The sequence below is a fragment of the Centruroides vittatus genome, unplaced genomic scaffold (assembly GCF_030686945.1).
Source record: "Centruroides vittatus isolate TY-2023 unplaced genomic scaffold, ASM3068694v2 contig_1114, whole genome shotgun sequence".
NCBI classification, from domain to species: domain Eukaryota; kingdom Metazoa; phylum Arthropoda; class Arachnida; order Scorpiones; family Buthidae; genus Centruroides; species Centruroides vittatus.
The window spans coordinates 904,366-926,445 of record NW_027120716.1 but is presented as its reverse complement, the minus strand read 5'-3'; the positions used below and the strand labels follow the sequence as shown (position 1 = coordinate 926,445).

Sequence of the window (22,080 nt, the reverse complement as noted above, 5' to 3'; positions counted from 1 at the left end):
CTGCGAGAGTTTTTCTACAAAAAACAAGAAACATCACAATTACATAAAGCAGTAACTCTAGCAGACTCGAATAACACACCATTAAACTTACACTCACATCATATGGACACAACACAACATATAAAAAGCATAGACACCATTAAGCAATCGTGGGCTCGAAAGGCACTCCATGGCAGGCATCCTTACGATCTGGCCCAGGATTTTGTTGACAAAACTGCGTCAAACAGCTGGTTAGCTCGGGGATGCCTCTTTGGGGAGACGGAAGGATTCATGATTGCCATACAGGATCAGGTCATAAATACTAAAAACTACAGAAAACACATACTCAAAGATGCAACACTCACAAATGACACATGCAGAAAATGTCACATCATGCCAGAAACTATACAACACATCACCTCTGGTTGCAAGCTCTTGGCACAGACAGATTATTTACACAGACATAACCAAGTAGCAAATATAATACACCAAGAGCTTGCAAAGAAACACAAATTATTAGACATCCACGAGCCATACTACAAGTACATTCCACAGACAGTATTGGAAAACAACACGCACAAAATGTACTACGACAGAGCCATAATCACAGATAAAACAATTTACCACAACAGACCAGACATTACACTCATTGACAAACACAATAAAATCACATACATTATAGACATATCCATTCCAAACACTCACAATATACAAAATGCATGCACTGAAAAAATTAGCAAGTACACAGAACTCGCCCAGGAAATAAGGCATCTGTGGAGGATGGATGGGGTGCTTATTGTACCTGTAGTTCTCTCCTCTACAGGTGTCATACCACACACACTACACAAAAGCCTGGGCACATTAGAATTGAATAGAAACACATACATCACTCTACAGAAGGCCACTATATTGAATACATGTCATATTGTGAGAAAATTCCTGAATACAGACACACACACTGATACACTTCTTTAATTTCTGTTTTGGTTACTATGCCTTGACTTTGGTCCGGCATAGTACTTAGCCACCGGTGTTAACCGAGTATATCTAACTTAACCCAACACAATAATAATAATAATAATAATCAGCACAGAGCCCAAATGGTTAGGAGTTGAAAGTTGAAATTTGGTACACAGTTAGAGTACGTTACGAGAATGCACACTAAGAAGGGATTTTTCAGAATTCCTCCCCACAGGGGAGAGGGACAGGAAATAAGGCTTAACATTTCCATCAACAATGGAAGTGTTACGTAACAATGGAATTGTTAAGAGAAAGCGACGTGCAAGATGCAGATGCAGTTTTTTTCGTTTTTGCAGGAAATTGAACATATTTTTAGACCCATCTAAAAATTCTCTAATTAGTCTGGAAACAGGGAATCCCAATTCTTGCATTCTGTGAAAACGGGTAAGGTTGACTATAATGTAATAATCTTAATCTTCACTATCATTAATTTTGCCCGAGCAACGCCGGGCCCACTCGCTAGTATTTTAATATTTTAAGAAAAAAAAAATAATAATAATAATAATTTTATTCATTCATTTAAAATTATTTTTTTAAAACAAAATACAATGGCCATACACAAAGTGTTTAGCCAGTGGAAGAAGAGGGAAAGAGGGAAGGGAAAGAGGAGGGTGAGGAGATAGAAAGAAGAGAGAGAATTGAAATTATTGCAATATCCTACAAATAACTTCTGTCAATACCGTGAAAATGTGACTTTACAACTAAAAATCATAAATTTAGCATCAACACAAACAGGAAAAATAATAGTAGTTCAGAAAAAGGAAACAGTTCATTTGAAGGGCAGTTCAAAAGTTACTGTATTCATTTGGAAGCCCTTTGAACTCCCAAACAAACCCTTGTCCAGTGTGGAGTAAGTGCCATGAGATAACTAGTAGAAAGAGGATTATCTAAAAGAACCAACCCAAAAGATCTGATTATTTTAAACTTTTAATTACAAATTTGATTTTGTTTTGTAAATACTGGTTAATTATTGGTATTACTGACATAAACCTACAGTCAATTTGTCCATAAGTATCTTATTATTATATATAATTCAAACTGAATTTTTTTTTTTTAAAGCATTAAATGAACATTTCCAATTTATATAATTCTGAAAATATTTATCATATTCTATAGTTAAACTGTATTAATTTCAAAACATATTACAGGAACATTTATGTACTAAATTATTTTAGGAATGGCTTTGTCTGGCTATGATAAATATTAAACAAAAAATTTCAATTTAACTGAATATAAATTATTATACGAAAATTTTATTCTAGTAATTTACTGTTAGAAAGATAGGTGTGTGGATTACTATTGTAATCTATACCAAAATTCATATTTTTTTAAAAATAAAAACATTTTATTTAAACAGAAAATTTATAAATGTTTCTTACATGTATTCTGTAATTGTAAGCAAAAATACAGAAACAGAAAAATAGATAGAAAAATAAAGAAAATAAAATTTATTACAGTTATCATTTCATACTTATTATAAATAATTATTTCAAGCTCTATTTGAATGCTTATTGCAGAACAGTTTTCCAAACATTTTCTTGATAATTTATTATGAGTTTTACTACATTCATTACATCAACCCAGAATACCATAAATAATGTTTTGAAGTTCTTTATTTCCCAAAAAAATCTTACCCTTCTTCATATTTCAGAAGGAATATTTGGGATATCAATATCAGAATCTAAAGTTTTATCAGTTTACAGGCATATTTTCAGCAAAATCTTGTTTCTCTATATTTTCTTCTTTGTGATTAGTTCCATAATGCACAATACATTGATTGATGCCACCAACATTAAGGTTATAAATAATTAAAAACAATGAATAAATTAGAGTATCAGAAGATAGGTCATTAGTCTCTTAACAGCTACTATGAGAGACAGGTATATAGCCTCAATAGAAAAAAATATATGGATAAAATAATATTGATGGATGTAATCAATATGCCTAACAGAGTTAAGATTAACTGTTATCTAATTTAGAATTTTTAGTTTATTTTGGTTTCAAAATTTCTTCAGAATAAATAATGTATTACAAAATAAAATTCTATTGAATACATATTTCATACAAAGTTTCAATTCAAATTTCCAAATTCTTTGAATAATCTCTTTCATAATAATAATAATAATAATACAGTTATCATATTTTCGTCATTACAATAATTTTGTTTCTCACATATTTTACTTCCCATTACATGTTACACCAATTTCTGATAATTTGGGATTATTTGCTTTAGTTTATCTATTTCCATTATACAACCTATTTTTTACTTACCGTATATCTCGGCAGATACGACGACCTTCAGATAAGATGAGGTATAAATTTTCGTCAAAGTTTTATAGTTTTAGCTTATATCTGTCCTATAAGACGACCCCAAACTATCAACGGCCTATGAATTTAGTTTAGATCGGTGATCATCATCTGAATAATAATACTGTATAGCATATACAGAGTTATGTCCTATTTGTAACTTTTCAAATGAACAAATTTATTTTCTTGCATCTGGCAGCACTGCCTTGCGATTGTTGCAAGCATTCGCACTGATTTGGCATTCGGGTAATGACCTTGCCTATTCACAAAAATGTCGTATGGGCTATTCTATTTTGTGCACACACCCTACTCTCTATTAGTAAATAATTATGGTTTGTCCGTTTTTTTATAATGGTTTTAATTTATATAAATTTCAATCTAATTTTTTGTATCTGTCCTATAAGACGACCCTGGATTTTCGGGGCCTTTTTTATGATTCAACTATCGTCTTATCCGCCGAGATATACAGTATATAATCTAATAAACTCATTTTTACTTTCCTGGCTGTCATAGAATATAACATAGGGAAAGTATAGTGATTGGTCAAATTTTGACCCCTGGTTCATTTTGCATTTATGCACAAGAAAAAAATCTAAAAAATTGTCTGTTTGTCATTTATTTTGCATTATATCTAGACTGGATAAATCAAAAATTTTGAAACTTTGCATAGTATGGTATGTAGGGCATTGATGCTATTAAATTTAGGTGGTAGTTCAAGAAGGTGGAGAGATAGAGGGGTTCACATGTCATATCTTAGCTGGAGTAAGAATGAAAATTTTTACTTGTTATTGGCATTAACAATTTTTTGAAACTCATCTCTACCCTGAAAATTAAGTCTTTGCCTTTCATAACAATTAATAATATAAAAATTGATTTTGTAATAAAATCTCATAACAGATGACACTACATGCAATTTTAATTTTATGCTAATGTGTCTTAGTGTTTTTTAAATTTAAATATGTTTTTTTTAAACAGAGAAATTTCTCATAATTCAACAAAATTATTCTTCTTAAGTTTTTGTTATATAAATTTATATTATAGTATAATTGAAAATTATCAGACTTCTTAATGGTCCCATTAATCTCCTTCCAGGAAAGTCAAACAGCAACCTTTGCCAGCTTTTATTGAATATCAGTACTGTATCCAATGAATCATTAATAAATCTATAATTTGCTTTCTTTCATAATATTTTCTTATACATTATATAAAATAATAATCAAAAACAAACAAGTATTAAAACAATATGAGCATAATAAAAAGTTAAGAAATTAGAGAATTTTCTTTTATTTGATCATATATACAGGGTTCCTACTCAAATTTTTGTTTTGAATTCCCTGATTTTCCCTGACCAACTTTGTCCAAATTCCCTGACCCTCACATTTCTTACAGTGTGGAATATCAACATAATAAAACAGCATTTTATTTACTGCGAACATCAAGTATATCTATCCCTCTTTTTGCCTAGTTGTATGTTTCAAAAACTGCCACATTAAAAAAATACAGTATGCATACATCCTGTAGAAAAATGTATGATAGAATCCACAACTTCAATGTAATGAAAAAATAAGCAATTTACAAATGAAACATGAGCTTTTTATTTTATCATCATTTATCAATATTATTTGTATGTAAATCTAGTAAATACAAGATAACATAAAATCAACAAACAGTATTCTTTGATATATAAATAGTACTGTACTGTACTTAAAAATTGTCTTTTCAAACAATGAAAAATTCAACTCCAATCCAAATGATCGATCTTGAGAGCTGCACTGTCTTGACTATTTCTCAAGTTTCTATAAAAAAATTTTTACTCATTCCTTTTTTTCATCTAATAATTTAATTTTTTTACGTTTTTCTATTTTAGTGAGACTTGTATTCCTATGACGTCATAGTATTACGAAAATTAGGATTCTTAAAATGTATAGAATTTAAATAAAATAAAATAAATACACTCAAACCTGTTTTTGTGCGGTGGATAGGGACCACATAAAAGAAAAGCATAAAAAAAAAAAAAACAAAACAAGGAAACTTCACGAGTAGCTATAAAAAATAGTTTTCGCAACACAAAAAGTATTTTTTTTATGCGATGAATAGGGACCACATAAAAAAGCCTCACGTGGAAAATAACTCAAAATCGTACGAAATAACTAGGAATTGCTTTTTTAACTCCTTGGGCCTTTTTCTGCAATCCCTAATGGGGTAAAAATCCTCTAAGAAGTTTATTTTTTATATCAATTGTTTCCACTTAAATACGAATCTAACATTTAAAAAATTTGCCAGGAAATAATTCCCACGAAATAAACACCCTCCCAAAAAGTGGTTTTACAGAAAAACTATATAAAAAGTTAAAAGTAATCTTAAAAATACTTTTATTTGATAAATATAGCTGCAGGAAGTGTTATTCTTTCATTAACAAGGCGTGAAATTTCACACCTGCAGTCTACATTTAACACAATATTTCTGATTTTTATGCTATTAAAATACTAGGGGACCGAAAAAAAGGTAAGAGAAAAAAATTTTACTTAATAAAAAATGAAAAAAACTTGATGTCATAGAAAACATCCAATAGAGTTTTAAAAAATTTTACAGAAGTCAATTATGTTCCAATTTGATTGAAATTTTCATATACCGCACAAAAACAGGTTTGAGTGTACAGAAATAAACATCAAACGAAATTACAATTATATGTTAATAAAATATAGAAGTTCGGCGCATAGAATCGTAACTACAAATCTTTTTCTTTTGCAACATAACTATAAAAATTGTTTTGTTGTTGTTTCGCACAAAAGATAATCAAATTTATTTTAATTTTTTAGTAATTTAATTAATTTTTTTAAAATTTACCAGCTTTTTAAATTTATAATTAATTATAAGCAAGTTAACATTGGTTAAACTATCGGATTACCTAGATGATTTTCAAAACGATAACTACAGTATATCTATTACAAGTACGATGCCTAAATTTGCCAAAATCAGTGGATATTTGTTACCCAACATCATTTCTGTTAAACTAATTATTAAACTATGTATCGAAGTTGCGGAAATTAACGGGAGAGGGGGAAAAATACGCTTGCAGTACAGTTCTTTTCAAGGAAAGTTGTAACAACAAATGTAAAAAACTACTAGTCGGCGCCAGCATTTTACTGTAAATGTCGGGTAGCTATTTATAATTTTTTATGTTGTATAGTAATGTTTTAAACGTGAAAAACAATTAAATCACGGATTTTTACTGATCTATTTAGCTATTTTGAAGTGAACAATCTAATAAATTACGATTTCAAGTTTTAAAAGTTTGTAAACTAATTTTTAATTAGTTATTTTTTATTCTAATTAACAAATTCATTTTTTTATAATCGCTGAATTATTAAAATTAAAAATTAAACATTATTACATAATAGTAGTTTATCCTGTTATTAATCCACAACTGTAAAATTATATGGCTTCAGAACGGTGAAAAGAGCCATTTCAGATTAAAAACGGATTCTGGTATATTTTCTTATTAAAGATTGCAGCATTACTTCTTGCTGCCTGCAGATGGCTACGCTTAGTCAGCCATATTCAGCAAACGAAATCAACAAGGCAGTTAAGGAGACAAATTCCCTGACTTTTTGACAGTATTCGACAAATTCCCTGACTTTTTGACAATTTTCGACAAATTCCCTGACTTTCCATGACTTTTTCCGAAACTAATGAAAATCCCTGATTTTCCCTGACTTTCCAGGTGCGTAGGAACCCTGTATATATGTTATTTTATCAAGTATATAAGAAAAATATCAATTAGCATAATTAATATATTAGTATTATTAACTAGTATTTTTAACACTACATAAAAAATAAGAACTTATGTTACAATCACTATAAATCAATTGTGTGTTTAATTTCTTACTAGTTTTATTTAAAATATGTATCATTTAATATTATTCCAGCAAGAAATAAATTGTAAGTTTACAAAAAAAAAAATTAGGTTAAAAATATTTACATAATTATAGTCAAAGATTCATTTTCCATTGTTTCAAATGAAGTAATATGATAGCTGAAAGTACTGTCTAAAAGAAATATAGAAATTAATCTTATTCAGAACTTTTACTATTGCTATTACTCCATTTTTATTAAAACAGCATATCTCACTTCACATCTGTATTATGTCTAGGTTATCTCATCTTAATTTATATAAATGTGGTACTAATTAGGCAAGAAATTCTCATTAGTTATAAAAATTCAATTCATTTGTATGTTCTCAGTTACTATAAGAACTAGTATTATAATTAATATTTACTTGACTAATTGCTGGTAATCTTTGTATTAGCATATGGAACACTTGCGGAGGAAGAGTTTGCTGTAATACTTGAAGCAATTGCTGGGGTTGTCCACATACTGCTACAGCATTACTAAGATGTTCAACACCATTTTCAATTTCTCCTAAAATAATTAAACTTTTTATTACATTTGATATAATTATTATATATGTATTAACAATTATCAATAATAATTTAAAATTACATATTTTATATACAACATATTTAATTTTAAATTATTTTATATAGCATACAATTTCAATTTAACTTTACTTATAAGTTAAATATAGTTTTTATAAAATCTCATCAATAAATGATTCAATATTCAAATTTAAATAGAATTTTATGCTAATTTTATTTAAATTAATCAAATAAATATTCTGTACACTCAAACCTGTTTTAGTGCGGTCTTTTTTTGTGCGATTTTTTATATGTGCAATGTGTTTTGTGCAATTATTTTTGTGCAGTATATTAATTTGATTGAAATTCATATACCACACACAAAAAATCACACAAATAAAAAATTGCACAAAAAAAGACCACACAAAAACAGGTTTGAGTGTAATACAGAAATATTTGTCTTTGATTAGGACATCAATTCTAAGTAATTTTATGTCATTGTATAGAAAAAATATTTGTTTGATAGCTTTTTTTGTTGAATCAAAAACTAAATTAAATTTTTTATATAAAAATTTTAGACAATTATTTTCATATTTTCAATTGGATAACTAAAATATCAGCATTCCTAAAGATTGTAGAAATTACATTAACAAGGGAAACCTTACAACTCATACAAAAAAAGTAATGTTTCAACAGCTATTAGAATTATTTGTTTCTGAGAAAAGTGAAAACAAGGTTCATATTTTCATGTCTGGTTCTCTAAGTTCCAGAAAAAATGTCCTCAAAAATAACAGCATACATACACAAGTAACGGTTATTGTGTTGATATAGTAACACATGATTTCTTTTTATTTGTGTAGTATCTGTGGTTTAAAGTGAAGTTTTGAAAAAATTAAAATTTTCTAATATTTTCTGAAGTCTTGTACAATTCCATAAAAAACAGCACTCAAACTAAAGATTGAATTAAAACATTTTCAACATATCTAGTTTATTACTATGCCTATGCTAGTCAAAGTTTACAAAAAGCTGGTCATTTGAATACACTGCACATCTTTTTAAATCACTGCAAATTCAAGAGTATTTTCAACTTCTATCCTGTGAATGCACATCATTATTAACAAGAATTAGATTGATATGTCTCACAAAGGCAATAAGCATTGCTAGAAGACAAAGATACTTGTTATCAGATGAGCTGGTTTCTTTGGAAGATAAATTATACAAACAGGACCCAAAATTGCTACAAGAAATCAATGTATGGGTTGTGCTACTGGCAGAATTAGTCTCCAGTATACTTAAAAGAAAACACCACAAAAAACTTCAATAGCTCACATGGTTTCAAGGACAGGATAGAAACAGGCAAAACCAGAGTGAATTGATTTGTTGGAATATTTCACTACCAGAACATCTTATTAAAAGGCTACTGAACTAACATCATGTACACCCTGCCTCCTTCCTATGTCAAACCAGAAATATACATTCCAGACAATGAGAACCTCATTGAAGGAATAGATGACACACATACAAGATTTTTGATGGAAAACAGCCCTATTCTTAATACCAAACAACATAAGAACACTACAATGAAAATATCTGAAATCCAGAAAATGGTTAAACTTCAATGATGTGGTAGTAGTCAAAATTGAAATGCTCAAATATATCAAGAACACAGAATGCAAAAAGCACAAACATACTTCCTGAAAAAGTTACAAAACAGAGCCTGTCACCTCACACATGCACACACCATTAACTGGAATTTTAAACTTAAGAAGTTTTGTTGTATTTAGGTGGTTGGTATTTTATTAATTTGAGAATTTTGTTACAGTTGTTGCAGAGGAAACATTGCCTTTGTAAAAGATATGTAATACTCATAGTTTCTTATTTGAAGTTTAGACTATTCACAAAAATATACATTTTTGAGTAATTTTAATGTATATTTTTGTGAATGGTCTAAATTTCAAATATGAAGAAAAAATATTCTAAGTCATCATGAAAATTGTACTCTTAGTTTCTGTTTAATCCAATAATGTTTAGACTATACACATTTTTCTACAATATAATATTTCAGTATTATCTGTGCATGTCAAGCACCAATATTTGATTGATTGTTTCAAACAATTTTGTCATTGTAGAACTGTTCCTTATCATTTATGAATTCATTGCACACGTTATTTTTTCATTAAAAACTGTTTTTGTTTAAAAATAATAATTGACCTCTGTGATAGAAAGGCTGAATAATATTCCCATCATGTTATGCAATTTACCTGAATGGATAAAATTGATATAAATTATACATAATACTAATCAATGATAGCCAGATGGCTGAGCAATCAAGGTGGCAGTCTGGAAGACCAGGGATCGAATCCAGATGGGTCAAAATAGCCCAGGAATTTTTCAGATGGTGGTTTGTCTGGATATGTTGTGCCCCATTCCTCACCACCTGGTCTGGCTGAACTCACAATGAGCTTGCTAAAAGAGGCCCCCTTAGTGCACACAGGACAGAGAGTTTAAATAATTAAAATACTAATAAATCAATAATTATATAAAATTAAAATGAATATTAATGAAAATTCCATAGTTTTGGTAACTAACATTTCTATCACAAAACTTTACCAAAAATTGCCAAAATCAGTTATAAACATTACTGTTATTAGTTGTGTTATATTCTAGAAATCAGAAAAAAAATTTATGCTGTAAAATTTGATGGTCTCTTCTAAAAATGAAATAACATAATTACATATTAGAATATATTATCAATTATTTTTAACACAATTTTAACATACTTTAACATAATTATTACTAACTATACATGAAAACAGAAAATGAAATTATGATTTTTAACTATATAACAACTATAGTTTGAATTATTTTTTTTAAGTAAACTCCAATAAAGCAATCACTTTCAAATCTTTAACAATCCATTTTCAAGGATTAAAAACATATTTCAATAATTTGTTTTGTATCATTAAAAATTATTTGAAGGATTGCATCTTCAAATAAACATTTCACATTATAACTATAGCAACCTAGACAAACTAAAGATAAACAAAAATATATATACATTTTGTGTCAGGATTCAAATTTTTTTCCAAATCAATGCAATTTTTACATAAAATAATTGCAAATTATATGACTTTATACACTTTGTCCTTAAAAATTTATTTTTGGTTAAAAATAAATTTAATTAAAAGTTTTTTACTTTTGGAAAAGTAAGAATATTATGAATAATTTGACATATTAAGTAATTTAATAAATTCAAAAAATTATTAGTTATAACTAACTACTAATTTTTGGAGTTGGCACCTGTGCAAACGGGATGTTTAAGCAGACACAATGCTATAAGATCACTGTACTCACTAATTCATAAGGTCTGTCATAAGTTATATTACTGTTTTGTTTATTTTTTCATTTGGCTTAAATAAAAAGACTTTTTCAGCACTATATTTGCTGATTTTCATTGCACAGTATATTTATGTATTAAAACCATCCATTTTCCTGAAAATTTTTTAAAACAGCAGTAAAACATGAAGTCTTGGAACAAATTACAAATTTAACATTGAAAATGGAACTCAAAATTCAAGAATTTGATGTTTATGAAAGATTACTTCCAGTCCAATTATTCACAAATATGGGGGATCAGAGTACATATACAGTAGACTCTTGTATAATGCGGGGGATACGTTCCATGTTGTAGGAAATCGTGTTATACAGGACAGATCCTGTTATTACAGGACAATTTACAAACTCCTGAATTTATGCAAATTCAGGAGTTTGTAAATTGTAACGATTGTCAATAAATCTGTACTGTACAACCAATATTAACAAAACGACATTGTTGGAACTTATTTGTTGATACTTCTGATAGTGAATAAATGCATAATTTTATTTTAAGTTGAATAAAATTATTTTCCTCTTGTATCTTTAAATGAGTATGTATTATTATTTTTTTTATAAACCACTACTTCTTTAAACTATCAGCTTCACTATTCATATAAACAACAGGCAAGTGTATACATTTGCTTTTCTAAACAAAAAATCAGAAACTATGTGAAAATGTTAAATTTATCTTACACGTTATATGGGACTGTTTATCGCACTGTATGAGTACTAGTCGCAATTTTTTCGTTGCGTTGTATGAATTCGCGTTTTACGGGAGTCTACTGTATATAGTTTCCAGGTGAGGTACCACTAACTATTTAATGCTATGGCATTAGTTGTTTGATGCCTCTTTATCTGTTATTATAAGCAGTTGTTATTGGAAAGTGGGAGTTTTAATTGTTTCCACTAAGTATTTGTATTGTATTACAGGTATATCTCACTTTACGTCGGTAATTGGTTCCAGGAGAGGATACGTAAGTTGAATTTACTTGTGTAGTTACAACATAAGTCAAAACTACAGTGAAAAACGCCAATAATGAGCACTTAAAGACCGCTAAATAAGACAACAACACAGAAACACAGATGTTTTCATGTTTTGTTCTCTAGGATTTATGATTATTATATTAACATTTATTGTAAATGTACATATTTTAATATGATTTTATGTGCTTTTAACGCTTTTCTAGTGATATTACAACTTCAATATTTGTGGCGGATGGATGTAAAGTCAAATAAAATGATTTAAACTTGATTTTTATTTTTCCATATACTTTTTTGACAAACGACATAACTCGAGGTATACCTGTATTTATCATTGTCGTCATCATCATTAATAAAATTTGCCTAATTTTTATACTTTACAGCTTTTTTAATTTTTTGATATCATTCCCTGCTTAATATAGGCCTATGCCTTATTATTTTATTTCAATTTAAATAAATTTTACTTTATAGTTGCATTATGCAAGATGAAAAGTCTAATGAATGGAAAAGATAGTCAGATAGTTGAGCAGTTAAGCTGTCAGACTACTACTCTACTGGACCTGGGAATAGATATGGACAGGTAAAAAAACATCAAATTTTTTGAGACAGAATAACATTGTAGAATAACTTCAATTTTGAGTGAAATTATTCTACAAAGATTTGTCACCAGGGACAGCTGAAAATCTACATTTACCAGTGCTTACTTCTAGTAGATATAAAGCTCTACAGTCTCCCATGTGGTAATGATGGAAGATGGTAGAAGACATCTGTGGCATTATTAGTCCTAATTTTAAAAAACTTGTTTTTTAATTGGATATTTTGTCATTAATTTTACAAATAACTTTTAATTTTGATGGCCCACAAAGAAAGGTCAATCATCAAAAATTGTATTCTGGAACATTGAAAGTGAATAAATGATACTCCTTTTTTCAACAGATTGTCTTCAAATTTAAATTTTAGTCTAAGTCTGTCAGAGAACAGTCACTGTTCACTCTCACTGTTCACTACTCACTACAGATTATAATATTTATTTTAAAAATATTAATTTATACCTTGTGTAAGTAGCTCTTCTCCCATTTGAATTTCTTGTATAAAAAATTTTTGCACACCTTCATAATCTTTCAAATCTGGAAACTGAATTTATTTTATAATTAATAACTAATATACAGTTTTCATGTCAACTTATATAAAATAAATGAAAATTGAATATACTTACACTTGAACAATACATCAAAAATAAACTCCATTTATATCAATAAAATAGATGGAGGTATATTTCCACTTTTAAAAATTTTCATTTGATTAATAAAATCAAAGCAATCAAAATTCCAAAAACAAGAGAAAAAATAAATGGATGTAATTTATAAGCATCTATGGCATTATCAGTCCTAATTTTAAAAACTTTTGTTTTTTAATTGGATAATTTTTAAAAATGTGGCTTATCCCAAATTTTGAGACTATGGGTGCTGGCTGCTCAAGGCAGATTTGGAAAAACCAAGACACTTATTCTATTTTCTTTCCTAGAATGTTACAGTTATCCTAGAATCATTTAAGTTATCTAATATTATCTAATCGAAATCATGCTGTAGGCATTATTATATTTATTTTTAAGTAACAAAACTGATTAATTTGGTACCAAGGGGTCACTGCAGCACCATAAGCACCTCTGGATATGCCCATTTATGTCTTTAATGAATATAAAGCTTTTACTCAATTATGATATCTAAAGCCATATTTATATATGAGAAAGGTCAAACAAGCTATTATTATGCAGATATGACAATGTATGAACATACATTGTGAAATAGCTCTGTCCAGACTGAAATCTTTTAAAAATATTAGAATATTCATAAAAATGGATGGAAATAACTTTTCTATTAAAAATATTGTATTCAGTAAGATATTTGAAAAGTGATATGTAAAAATTATAAACTGATTTAAAATAAAAAATATCTGAATTATAAATAAATTTATTTCTCAAATTTTGAAAATCATTATTCCTTTCATAAATTAATTTTATAAAGTTAAGAGATGACTAGCATTTATGAAAATATTTAAAGTTAACTTGTGGAGGAAAATGTCATTATTATTTTCAACTGAATTTTGTCAATGCATTGTTTGAGATAGTTTTACAATAATTTTTGAGTTTCTATTTCACTTATATTTAAGAAATTTGACTACTTCCAATGCTATGACCCAGTTTAAAATTAAATAAAGTACACTGCAAAATGCAATACATTGTGTTAAGGTATATGAAATGATAAAAAAATAATTGTGTTTGTTCATTATTAAGTTTTTGTAAAAAATTATGGACTCTACAGACCAATAATGACAAAAACTAGAATGATGTGATTTTCATTGATAGAAAATGCATTTCTACTGAAATCACATGCAAATTCTAATTTTTCTCAGAAAAATCTATTAAAATTTGATGATTCATGTAGTGTCATAGGTCACAAACATACAATAACAACTTTGAAAAACAATCAAATAAATTAAAAAATCACTTAAGCAAAAACATGGAATAAAAAGTTTTTAATTAATAGAGAGGTTGTGGTCGAAGTTTTCAACGTGAAAACATGTATGTCAGACATTCAGTGCCACCTTCCTGTAATCCTAGAAGTTTGATAATGGTGTTTGAAATGTCGAGCATGATTCCACTGACTTTCCAAACACCATTGTCAAACTTCTAGCCTTACAGGAAGGTGGCACTGAACATCCAACATACACATTTTTGCATTGAAAACATCAACCGCAACCTCTCTAATAAGCTTCTATATTGAACATTAAGATAGGAGAAGAAATGAAACCAGTCAATTTTGATCAGAGCTACAGTATCAGAAGTAATTTATTTTCTTAAATATAAGTGAATTAAAAAATTTATTAGAAATTTGGTAATTATACAGTTTAAGGGAATTGAGTTTTTCAAATTATTTTATATTAAAAAGAAGGCATTTTTATTAGACATTCAGAAAATGCATAACATTTTTCTGGGAGACCTGTATATAAAATGCTATAAACAAAAAATCATTGAACTACTTACCAACTGTGTCCTGTTTGAAACGCCATTGCTTAAGCTTGTTTTCGTCACAGAGTGGCACATTGGATGGTGTATGTGTACAAAGTGTGTTATGTGACATTTCTGGGTGCAGTCCAGTCACGTGACTACTTGCTCATCTCCATCATGCCTCACATCTCTGATGTGTTTCCTGATAACTTATTCTTCTCACGGAAGAATTCGCTGAAGTTTGGAGACATCTGCTTTTAAATGGCCTAATCTCTTTCATGTCTGAAGCAAAATTGGTTTTATTTATCTTACATCAAGACAACAGACATCTTATGTTGCATCTGACAAATATTTATTATCATAATATTGTGAAATCTGGAAGTTAAGAACCTAAAATTTCTGAATTATTTCACTCTTCCATACCCAGGAAATTGTTGACCCTTGACTGGCAACGATCGTCCCCTAACTGTCAACAAGCCGTTATTCCCTCGGAGCAGGTAGATCAACTTGCACGATAGTTTACAGTTAGCATCTGAACTAGTCGTTTATTTAAATCTCGGGAACACCTATGGCCCTAATCGCAATCCGTTGTCGATCACGTGACCAGTTTTCTCATCAAAAACCTATAAAAGACGCTTCCTTCCCCCCGACAGGTCTCCGATCGTCTCTCCATTACAAAGTGCACTACGCCATTGACCGAACCAGAAAGTTCCTAAATTTCTAAGTTTTTAAGTGCCATTGTCCAGTCTACGAATTTCTAAGGTTCTACGTGCCATCATCCCATTACTGACTCTCCGTCATCCCAAAATTTATTATCACTTCTGAGTGAATATTTACCTACCGGGACATTCACCAGACTCCGTCTATTACAGACTTGTTAAGAGGTAGAAATAAATATTTGTAAACTCTCTTCGGACCCCCTTTTTGTATATGAGGGTAGAAGAATAGTTTTATTCATTCGTTTGTAATAAATCTTGTTTTGTTATAAAATGGTGTCTTTCTTGACTGTCGGCTTCGCCTTATCATCGACCCCATCCTTCCTCCTCATCCACTCGCGTAACACACAACGCGCCATCAACGTAACAGCCATCCTTGACAAGTGAGTCGCCAGAAAGGGAGGTACGACTCCCTCTTACCTCCCTGGGATCTCACAATATATATCATGATAGAATTATTTTCACTAATGAGCAGTTTTACCTTTGTTGTTTCATATAGTCATTCATTATTTATTATTATTAAGTTATCAGGAAACATGTCAGAAATGCGAGGCATGGTGGAGACGAGTGAGTAGTCACGTGACTAGATTGCACCCAGATATGTCACATAACACACTTCACGCTGCCATCCAATGTGCTGCCCCGCGATGAAAACAAGCTTAAGCAATGGAATCTCGAATGGGACACAATCAGTAAGTAGTCCTATGATTTTTTGTTTATAGCACTTTATATATGAGTTGCCTGGAAAAATGTTATGGGTTTTCTGAATGTCTATTAAATATGCCTTCTTTTTATAATAAAATAATTAAGAAAAACTCATATTCCCTTAAACTGTATAATTACCGAAATGTTTGACAAAGTTATTAAGGCACAGAAAATAAATATCATCAATTCATAAAATATAATTATAGATTTAAATTGTTTAAAAAATTTATATTATATTAAGAAATATGTACAAAAATTTGTTTAAAATTAAATAAGATACAACATACTTTACTGGTACTTTTTCCTCTTTGTTCTTTCTGCTGTCTTGATTTAGCCCTTTCTAAATTAGAAAAATAATAATAATGTTTAGCTATTATTATCCACAAAACAGTTAATATGACATTAGCTTTATAAATACAGGCTACCCTAGATTATATAAATAATGCATTCCATCAAATAGTCATTGTATCATGAACTACCATTTCCCATATATTTTTTTTTATATTTAAAGAAAGTTTCACCTTATGGAAATGTTTTGAGCAATGACCAATATGGTTTCATGCCCCAGTGTTTCGCTGAAGATGCCCTTATTAAATTGTGTAATATAATAATCCAACGATTGCCTAATGGGCTATGATCAAATAATTAATACAAATAAATTTGGTACTAGAGGTAAGCATTAGGCACCATCTCTTATCTAAATTAATAATTATAATTTTAATATGGCCCAAATATTTAGGTGATTGTTGGATTATTATATTAACTCATCGGACTTTGAGATGTGTTTTATATGTATAAATTGTGTGATACTATACAGCAAGAAAAGAAGAAAAGATTGATGTATCTTAATATATCCAGATATCAAAGGGACAGTTGACAATGCATGGTGATCGTCAATTTTAAAACTTAACAGAGAGACCAAAGTAACACAAAATATTTTCTACTTTTTCAAGGATTTCTTAAAAGACAGAACAGCTTAGTTTAAATTGGATTTTGTTAAGAAAAAAAACAGTTCCTTAAATAAAGGATGTCCTCAAGACTCAGTATCTGAACCCCTATTCTGGAATGTTATTATAAATGACTTGCTAATTTCACTGTTTCTGTTCAGTGGATATAAAATCAGCTATATCATTAAAAAATAATTAATTATTGACAATTTTCCAAATTTTCTTAAACCCCAGACATTTTTGGTCTTCACCTGGACATTTGGACACACGTAGCAAAAACCAAACAGATTGTAACACTTGGAACAGCCGAAACATCATATTAGTGGGATAGCCAAGTCGAATCATGGTAGAGGTAGAAATCATATGACAATTATATCTGCAATTTGTTTTATCACAAAATGGTCATAACCTGAAATACATCCATATTTTAAAAAGCTTGTTAACATGACTTCAACAATTATAAATACAATAAGAAGCAAATATAAAATTTAAAACAAATTTCTTAACTTTTTATTCTTAAAATCAATTTTCTAAAGCCCCCAGTACAATCTAAAGACTACATTTTCTGATAGATCTAATCATAAGCATCTGTATAATGTTTATATTACACTAACATTTTTGTTAGCTGAGCTTCTCCTAAATTTCACAGTGGGGTTGACAAACTAGATGTTGATAAATAAAGGTAGATCTGCAGATATGTAATAAACTTTTTGTTTTCATATCCGACAACCCATTTGGAAGATATCGAGTTCAGAAGTTCTGAAATTCCCCTATCATTTTATACAAGGTGTCAATATGAAACTTTTCACAAACAAACCAGTGTCGGGTTCAATGAATTGTTAGCTTGCTTGCTGCCCTCTGGCGGTGAAGTTAGGCGTTAACTACGTTGGCTATTTTGCCCCGTGTAGATAATTTTCCAGGTGAGTTAAGTTGGTTTGAGAAACAGATGGTCTCAAGTTGAATAACTTGGAAGGTCTAAAAGAAATGTTTGGCTAAATCAGTACGCATGTCAAGGGATTGTGGGAGAATGCACAAGGGGGTGTGGAGTCGTTGGTGGTTTAGGACACTGTGAATAAACAATGTCGAAAGAGGTGGATGAATAAACTGTTTGTTGACCATTGGCAGACAAAAGAGAAATGAGAAAATGTAAAATTGACTTAGGGTACATTCGTTAAGTCAAACGAGTTAAACGAGAATGATGTCATCATTATTCTTGTTTCGTTAGACTCTTCGAACGATTCGTTATAACTAAATGGCTGTCTCTAAAATTGAAGATATGGATGTTGCTAGTGCAGCCTTATCCAAAATATTTTTCTTAGGTTGCTTCGGATGGACAGTTATTTCAATCATTTCACCTTTTAATTCACAATTTAAACACTCGAGTAGATCTAGAAACATCGATATCGTCGGGCGCCATTTTCTTAATGAAGTAAACTAACTCTTTCCTTTGTGAGCTTCGTTAGAGTTTCGTTTGATACGTCATCACCGCGGAGCATGCACACTGAGCGAGACTACTACTTTTCGAACAATTCATTACTAACGCGTTTAACTCGTTCAACTTAACGAATGTACCCTTAGTAGTTGTAGGTATTTTTGTATTCATTAAAAAAGATCGATAAGGATCGAAGGCAAATGTGTTTTGGGTTTAATCGATGGCAGTCGCTGATGTTGAGATGATGATTTCTTTTTAGACTGTTGTTGGAGAGGATTCTTCTCCTGATGTCAAATTTTGAACACTCGTTGAGGCAGTGTATGGTTGTGTCTGTTTTGTTTGGGCAGACAATGAATGGGTATACTATAGATTACTCCCTATGGAATTTCAGGACTTTGATTATATATTTGAACTCAGGGCACCAAGATGAGTTCAATGGTACCCTATTTTTGGACCGGAGACGATAAATAAAAAAGTTATCACACTTTTTAAGTTACCATACTTTTTTAATGCTCTCATGCAGACGGCACCATAGTTGCTAGTATTGCCATCTTGCGGTAAAGTCTGCAAACTGTGACGTCAGACTACAGTCATTTCCCGGAGCGTTAAACACGCGATACGGGAGCGGAGAGAGCGACACAACTTCCGATCATCGCGCGATCGCTATTTCGGTTAATGTTACTTATGGCAGCAAACATGGCGGCCCGACTGACCTCTCGTATGGGCGCCACCACACGCCGCCATGTGCTAAACTAGTGATTGATTCACGATAGTTCTTGAACAAAGTAAAAAAAAGGGGGGAAACGTCTACTAAAGGCAATTTTAACGGCAAGCGACAGGACTCCCAATTGCGATAGCGAGGCCGACTTAGCGGAGAGCAACGCAACTCCCTATCATCGCGCAATCGCTGAAAAAAGTGTGATAACTTTTTTATTTTTCGTCTCCGGTCCAAAAGCAGAGTATCGTTGAACTCGTCTCGGTCCCGAGTCCAGATATATATCCAAACACACAAAATTCCATAGGGAGTAATCTATAGTATACCCCAATGAATTGTTAGTCAGTAGTACTTGGACAAAGGACTTTGTTCTATCGGATTTACCATCATAAACATAATACATAAAGATGTTTTGTAATCCAGTTTTGTAGTTGGTGTTGGGAAATTTACGTGGTTCAGACTACAAGTAACTTTTACTAGACATTAAATTCCAATTTTTAATTCTAAATTAACTTTTTCTATTCAAATAACTTACTTTCTCTCAATTTCTGTTTGAAGAGTGGATCGCTGCGTCTCTTGTGGTCAAAATAGATGCAGTAACCAATAAACAGAGTTCCACATACTCCAGCAACTGCATATATCGTGTTCCTCGATAAGCCTAACATTAGAATAGTTAAATATGACACCGATAATTACTCAAATGACGAAAAACTGCGTAAAACTAGTCACTAATTTATTAACTAATTTATTTTTAAAAACACTTTAATCATGCAAGTAAAATTAATTAAAAAAAAAATTTCAATCACACACTTTGAACACCGAGTGATAACATGTCCGAACTGAAAACAAAAAGCGGCAAGATTTCAACGCTCCCTACCGGCAATTTTTACTTTTACTGTTGAAACTGTTGTATAAAGAGTTGCCAACCGTAAGCTTTTTAGGCGGACAGTCCGCGAATATTAAGTTCTGTTCTTCTTCTATTCCGCTATTCATACATAGGTTTTAACCAGATTGTTTCTTCCTCCATCAAAATCTGCTTGCGCCACTACTTTTGCATAAACGAGTTTTTACCGTATTCTTCTTTTTTTTCTTTCTATAATTCTGGTAAATTCATTGATATTGTGTTGGTACAAGTTCACACAAAAATTCAAACGCAAGTAAATTACAACTGAAGAGGAATTTTTAACTCGTTCCATCCTGTGGGCACTAAGGCTTTTTCCCATGGCCGGGTGGTGAGGGACAGGGCCTGACACATCCGAAACAGACCGCCCATGAAAAATTCCTGGAATTTTTCGATCGCTCACGAATTCGATCATGGGTCTCTCAGAGCAATAAACTGACACCTTAACTGTCTCAGCCATCTGGTTGTCCAAATGGAAAGGATGGAAGCTATAAGGGTCGATTTACACACTGTGCCGGCACGCCGGCACAGTGACCGTTTGGTGCATAAACATCGATAAATATCACACATAGCCAATCAGAGTTTCATCTACTACACGTAATATGTATTCTGTCATTCATACAAGTGTCGTACATGAAATTCTGATTGGCTATGTGTGATATTTATCGATACTTACTGCACTGTGCCGGCACGTCACTGTTGTGTGTAAATCGGCCCTAAGACTCGACATAACCAGAGACTACCATGACTACCATGAAAATGTAAGGTTCCATATAGCGTTCGAGCCTGTCATTAATCGCTAGAAAATATATTTTAAAATAGAAAATAAATTGTATTAAATGAACGCGGCACGAAGTGACGCAAACATAAACATTGTGAGTCCTGAATGCGAGTCGAATACGATACGAGTCGAAACCCTAACTAGTATCCATATTTTTTCAGAAGCAGACAGACACTTCAGTTTCTTCGGCCACCAAGCTATCTTAATCAGTATTTTTGTACTCCTAAGCCTTTGTGCCTGATTTTGGCAAAATCTCTATTACCTCTTCCGAAAGTGAAAAAAACTGTATGTTGTACGCACAATCATCAGCATAGGCCGAGCGGTCAAGGTTGCAGCCTACCGTTCTGGGAATCAGGGATAGAATCCGGACGAATCGAAAAATTTCTGGGGATTTTTCGACCCGTCCGGATTCTCCAGAACGGTAGGCTGCCACCTTGACCGTTCGGCCATCCGGCCATCTATGAGTAAAAAAAAATTACTTTCTTTGCTTTCATTCGCCGAATGTGTAAGATTTATTTCACACTTTTCTTAATTAATTTTGATATATTTATATGCTTCATATATAATTAAACGTACAGTAATTTATTTAAATTAAATTGCATATAATTATCTGATATGACAGATTTTTTTTTTTTTTTTAACTCTTTCCACCCTGTGGGCACTAAGAGGGCCTCTTTTAGTAGGCCCATTATGGGTTCGGCCAGGCCCACAATGGGGCGACCGGGTGGTGAGGGACGGGGCCCGATATATCCGAACGGACCACCCTCCGAAAAATTTCTCGACCCGTTCGGATTCG

The 22,080-nt window shown here is 30.9% G+C and overlaps 1 protein-coding gene across 1 annotated transcript in view; it reads right to left on the bottom strand.

The window, feature by feature from the left end:
* The window catches only part of LOC136977724 (mitochondrial import receptor subunit TOM20 homolog), a 33,125-nt gene extending 12,641 nt beyond the window's left edge, over positions 1-20,484 (bottom strand). Inside the window, exons 1-5 of the mRNA XM_067273278.1 lie at positions 20,413-20,484; positions 20,138-20,260; positions 16,796-16,848; positions 13,133-13,214; positions 7,586-7,728 (exon numbers count right to left, since the gene is read on the bottom strand). Coding sequence (XP_067129379.1) covers positions 7,586-7,728; positions 13,133-13,214; positions 16,796-16,848; positions 20,138-20,260; positions 20,413-20,434 — 423 coding nt within the window. The 5' untranslated portion in view covers positions 20,435-20,484. The remainder of the gene's footprint in view (positions 1-7,585; positions 7,729-13,132; positions 13,215-16,795; positions 16,849-20,137; positions 20,261-20,412) is intronic.
* Between the last annotated feature and the right edge of the window lie 1,596 nt (positions 20,485-22,080).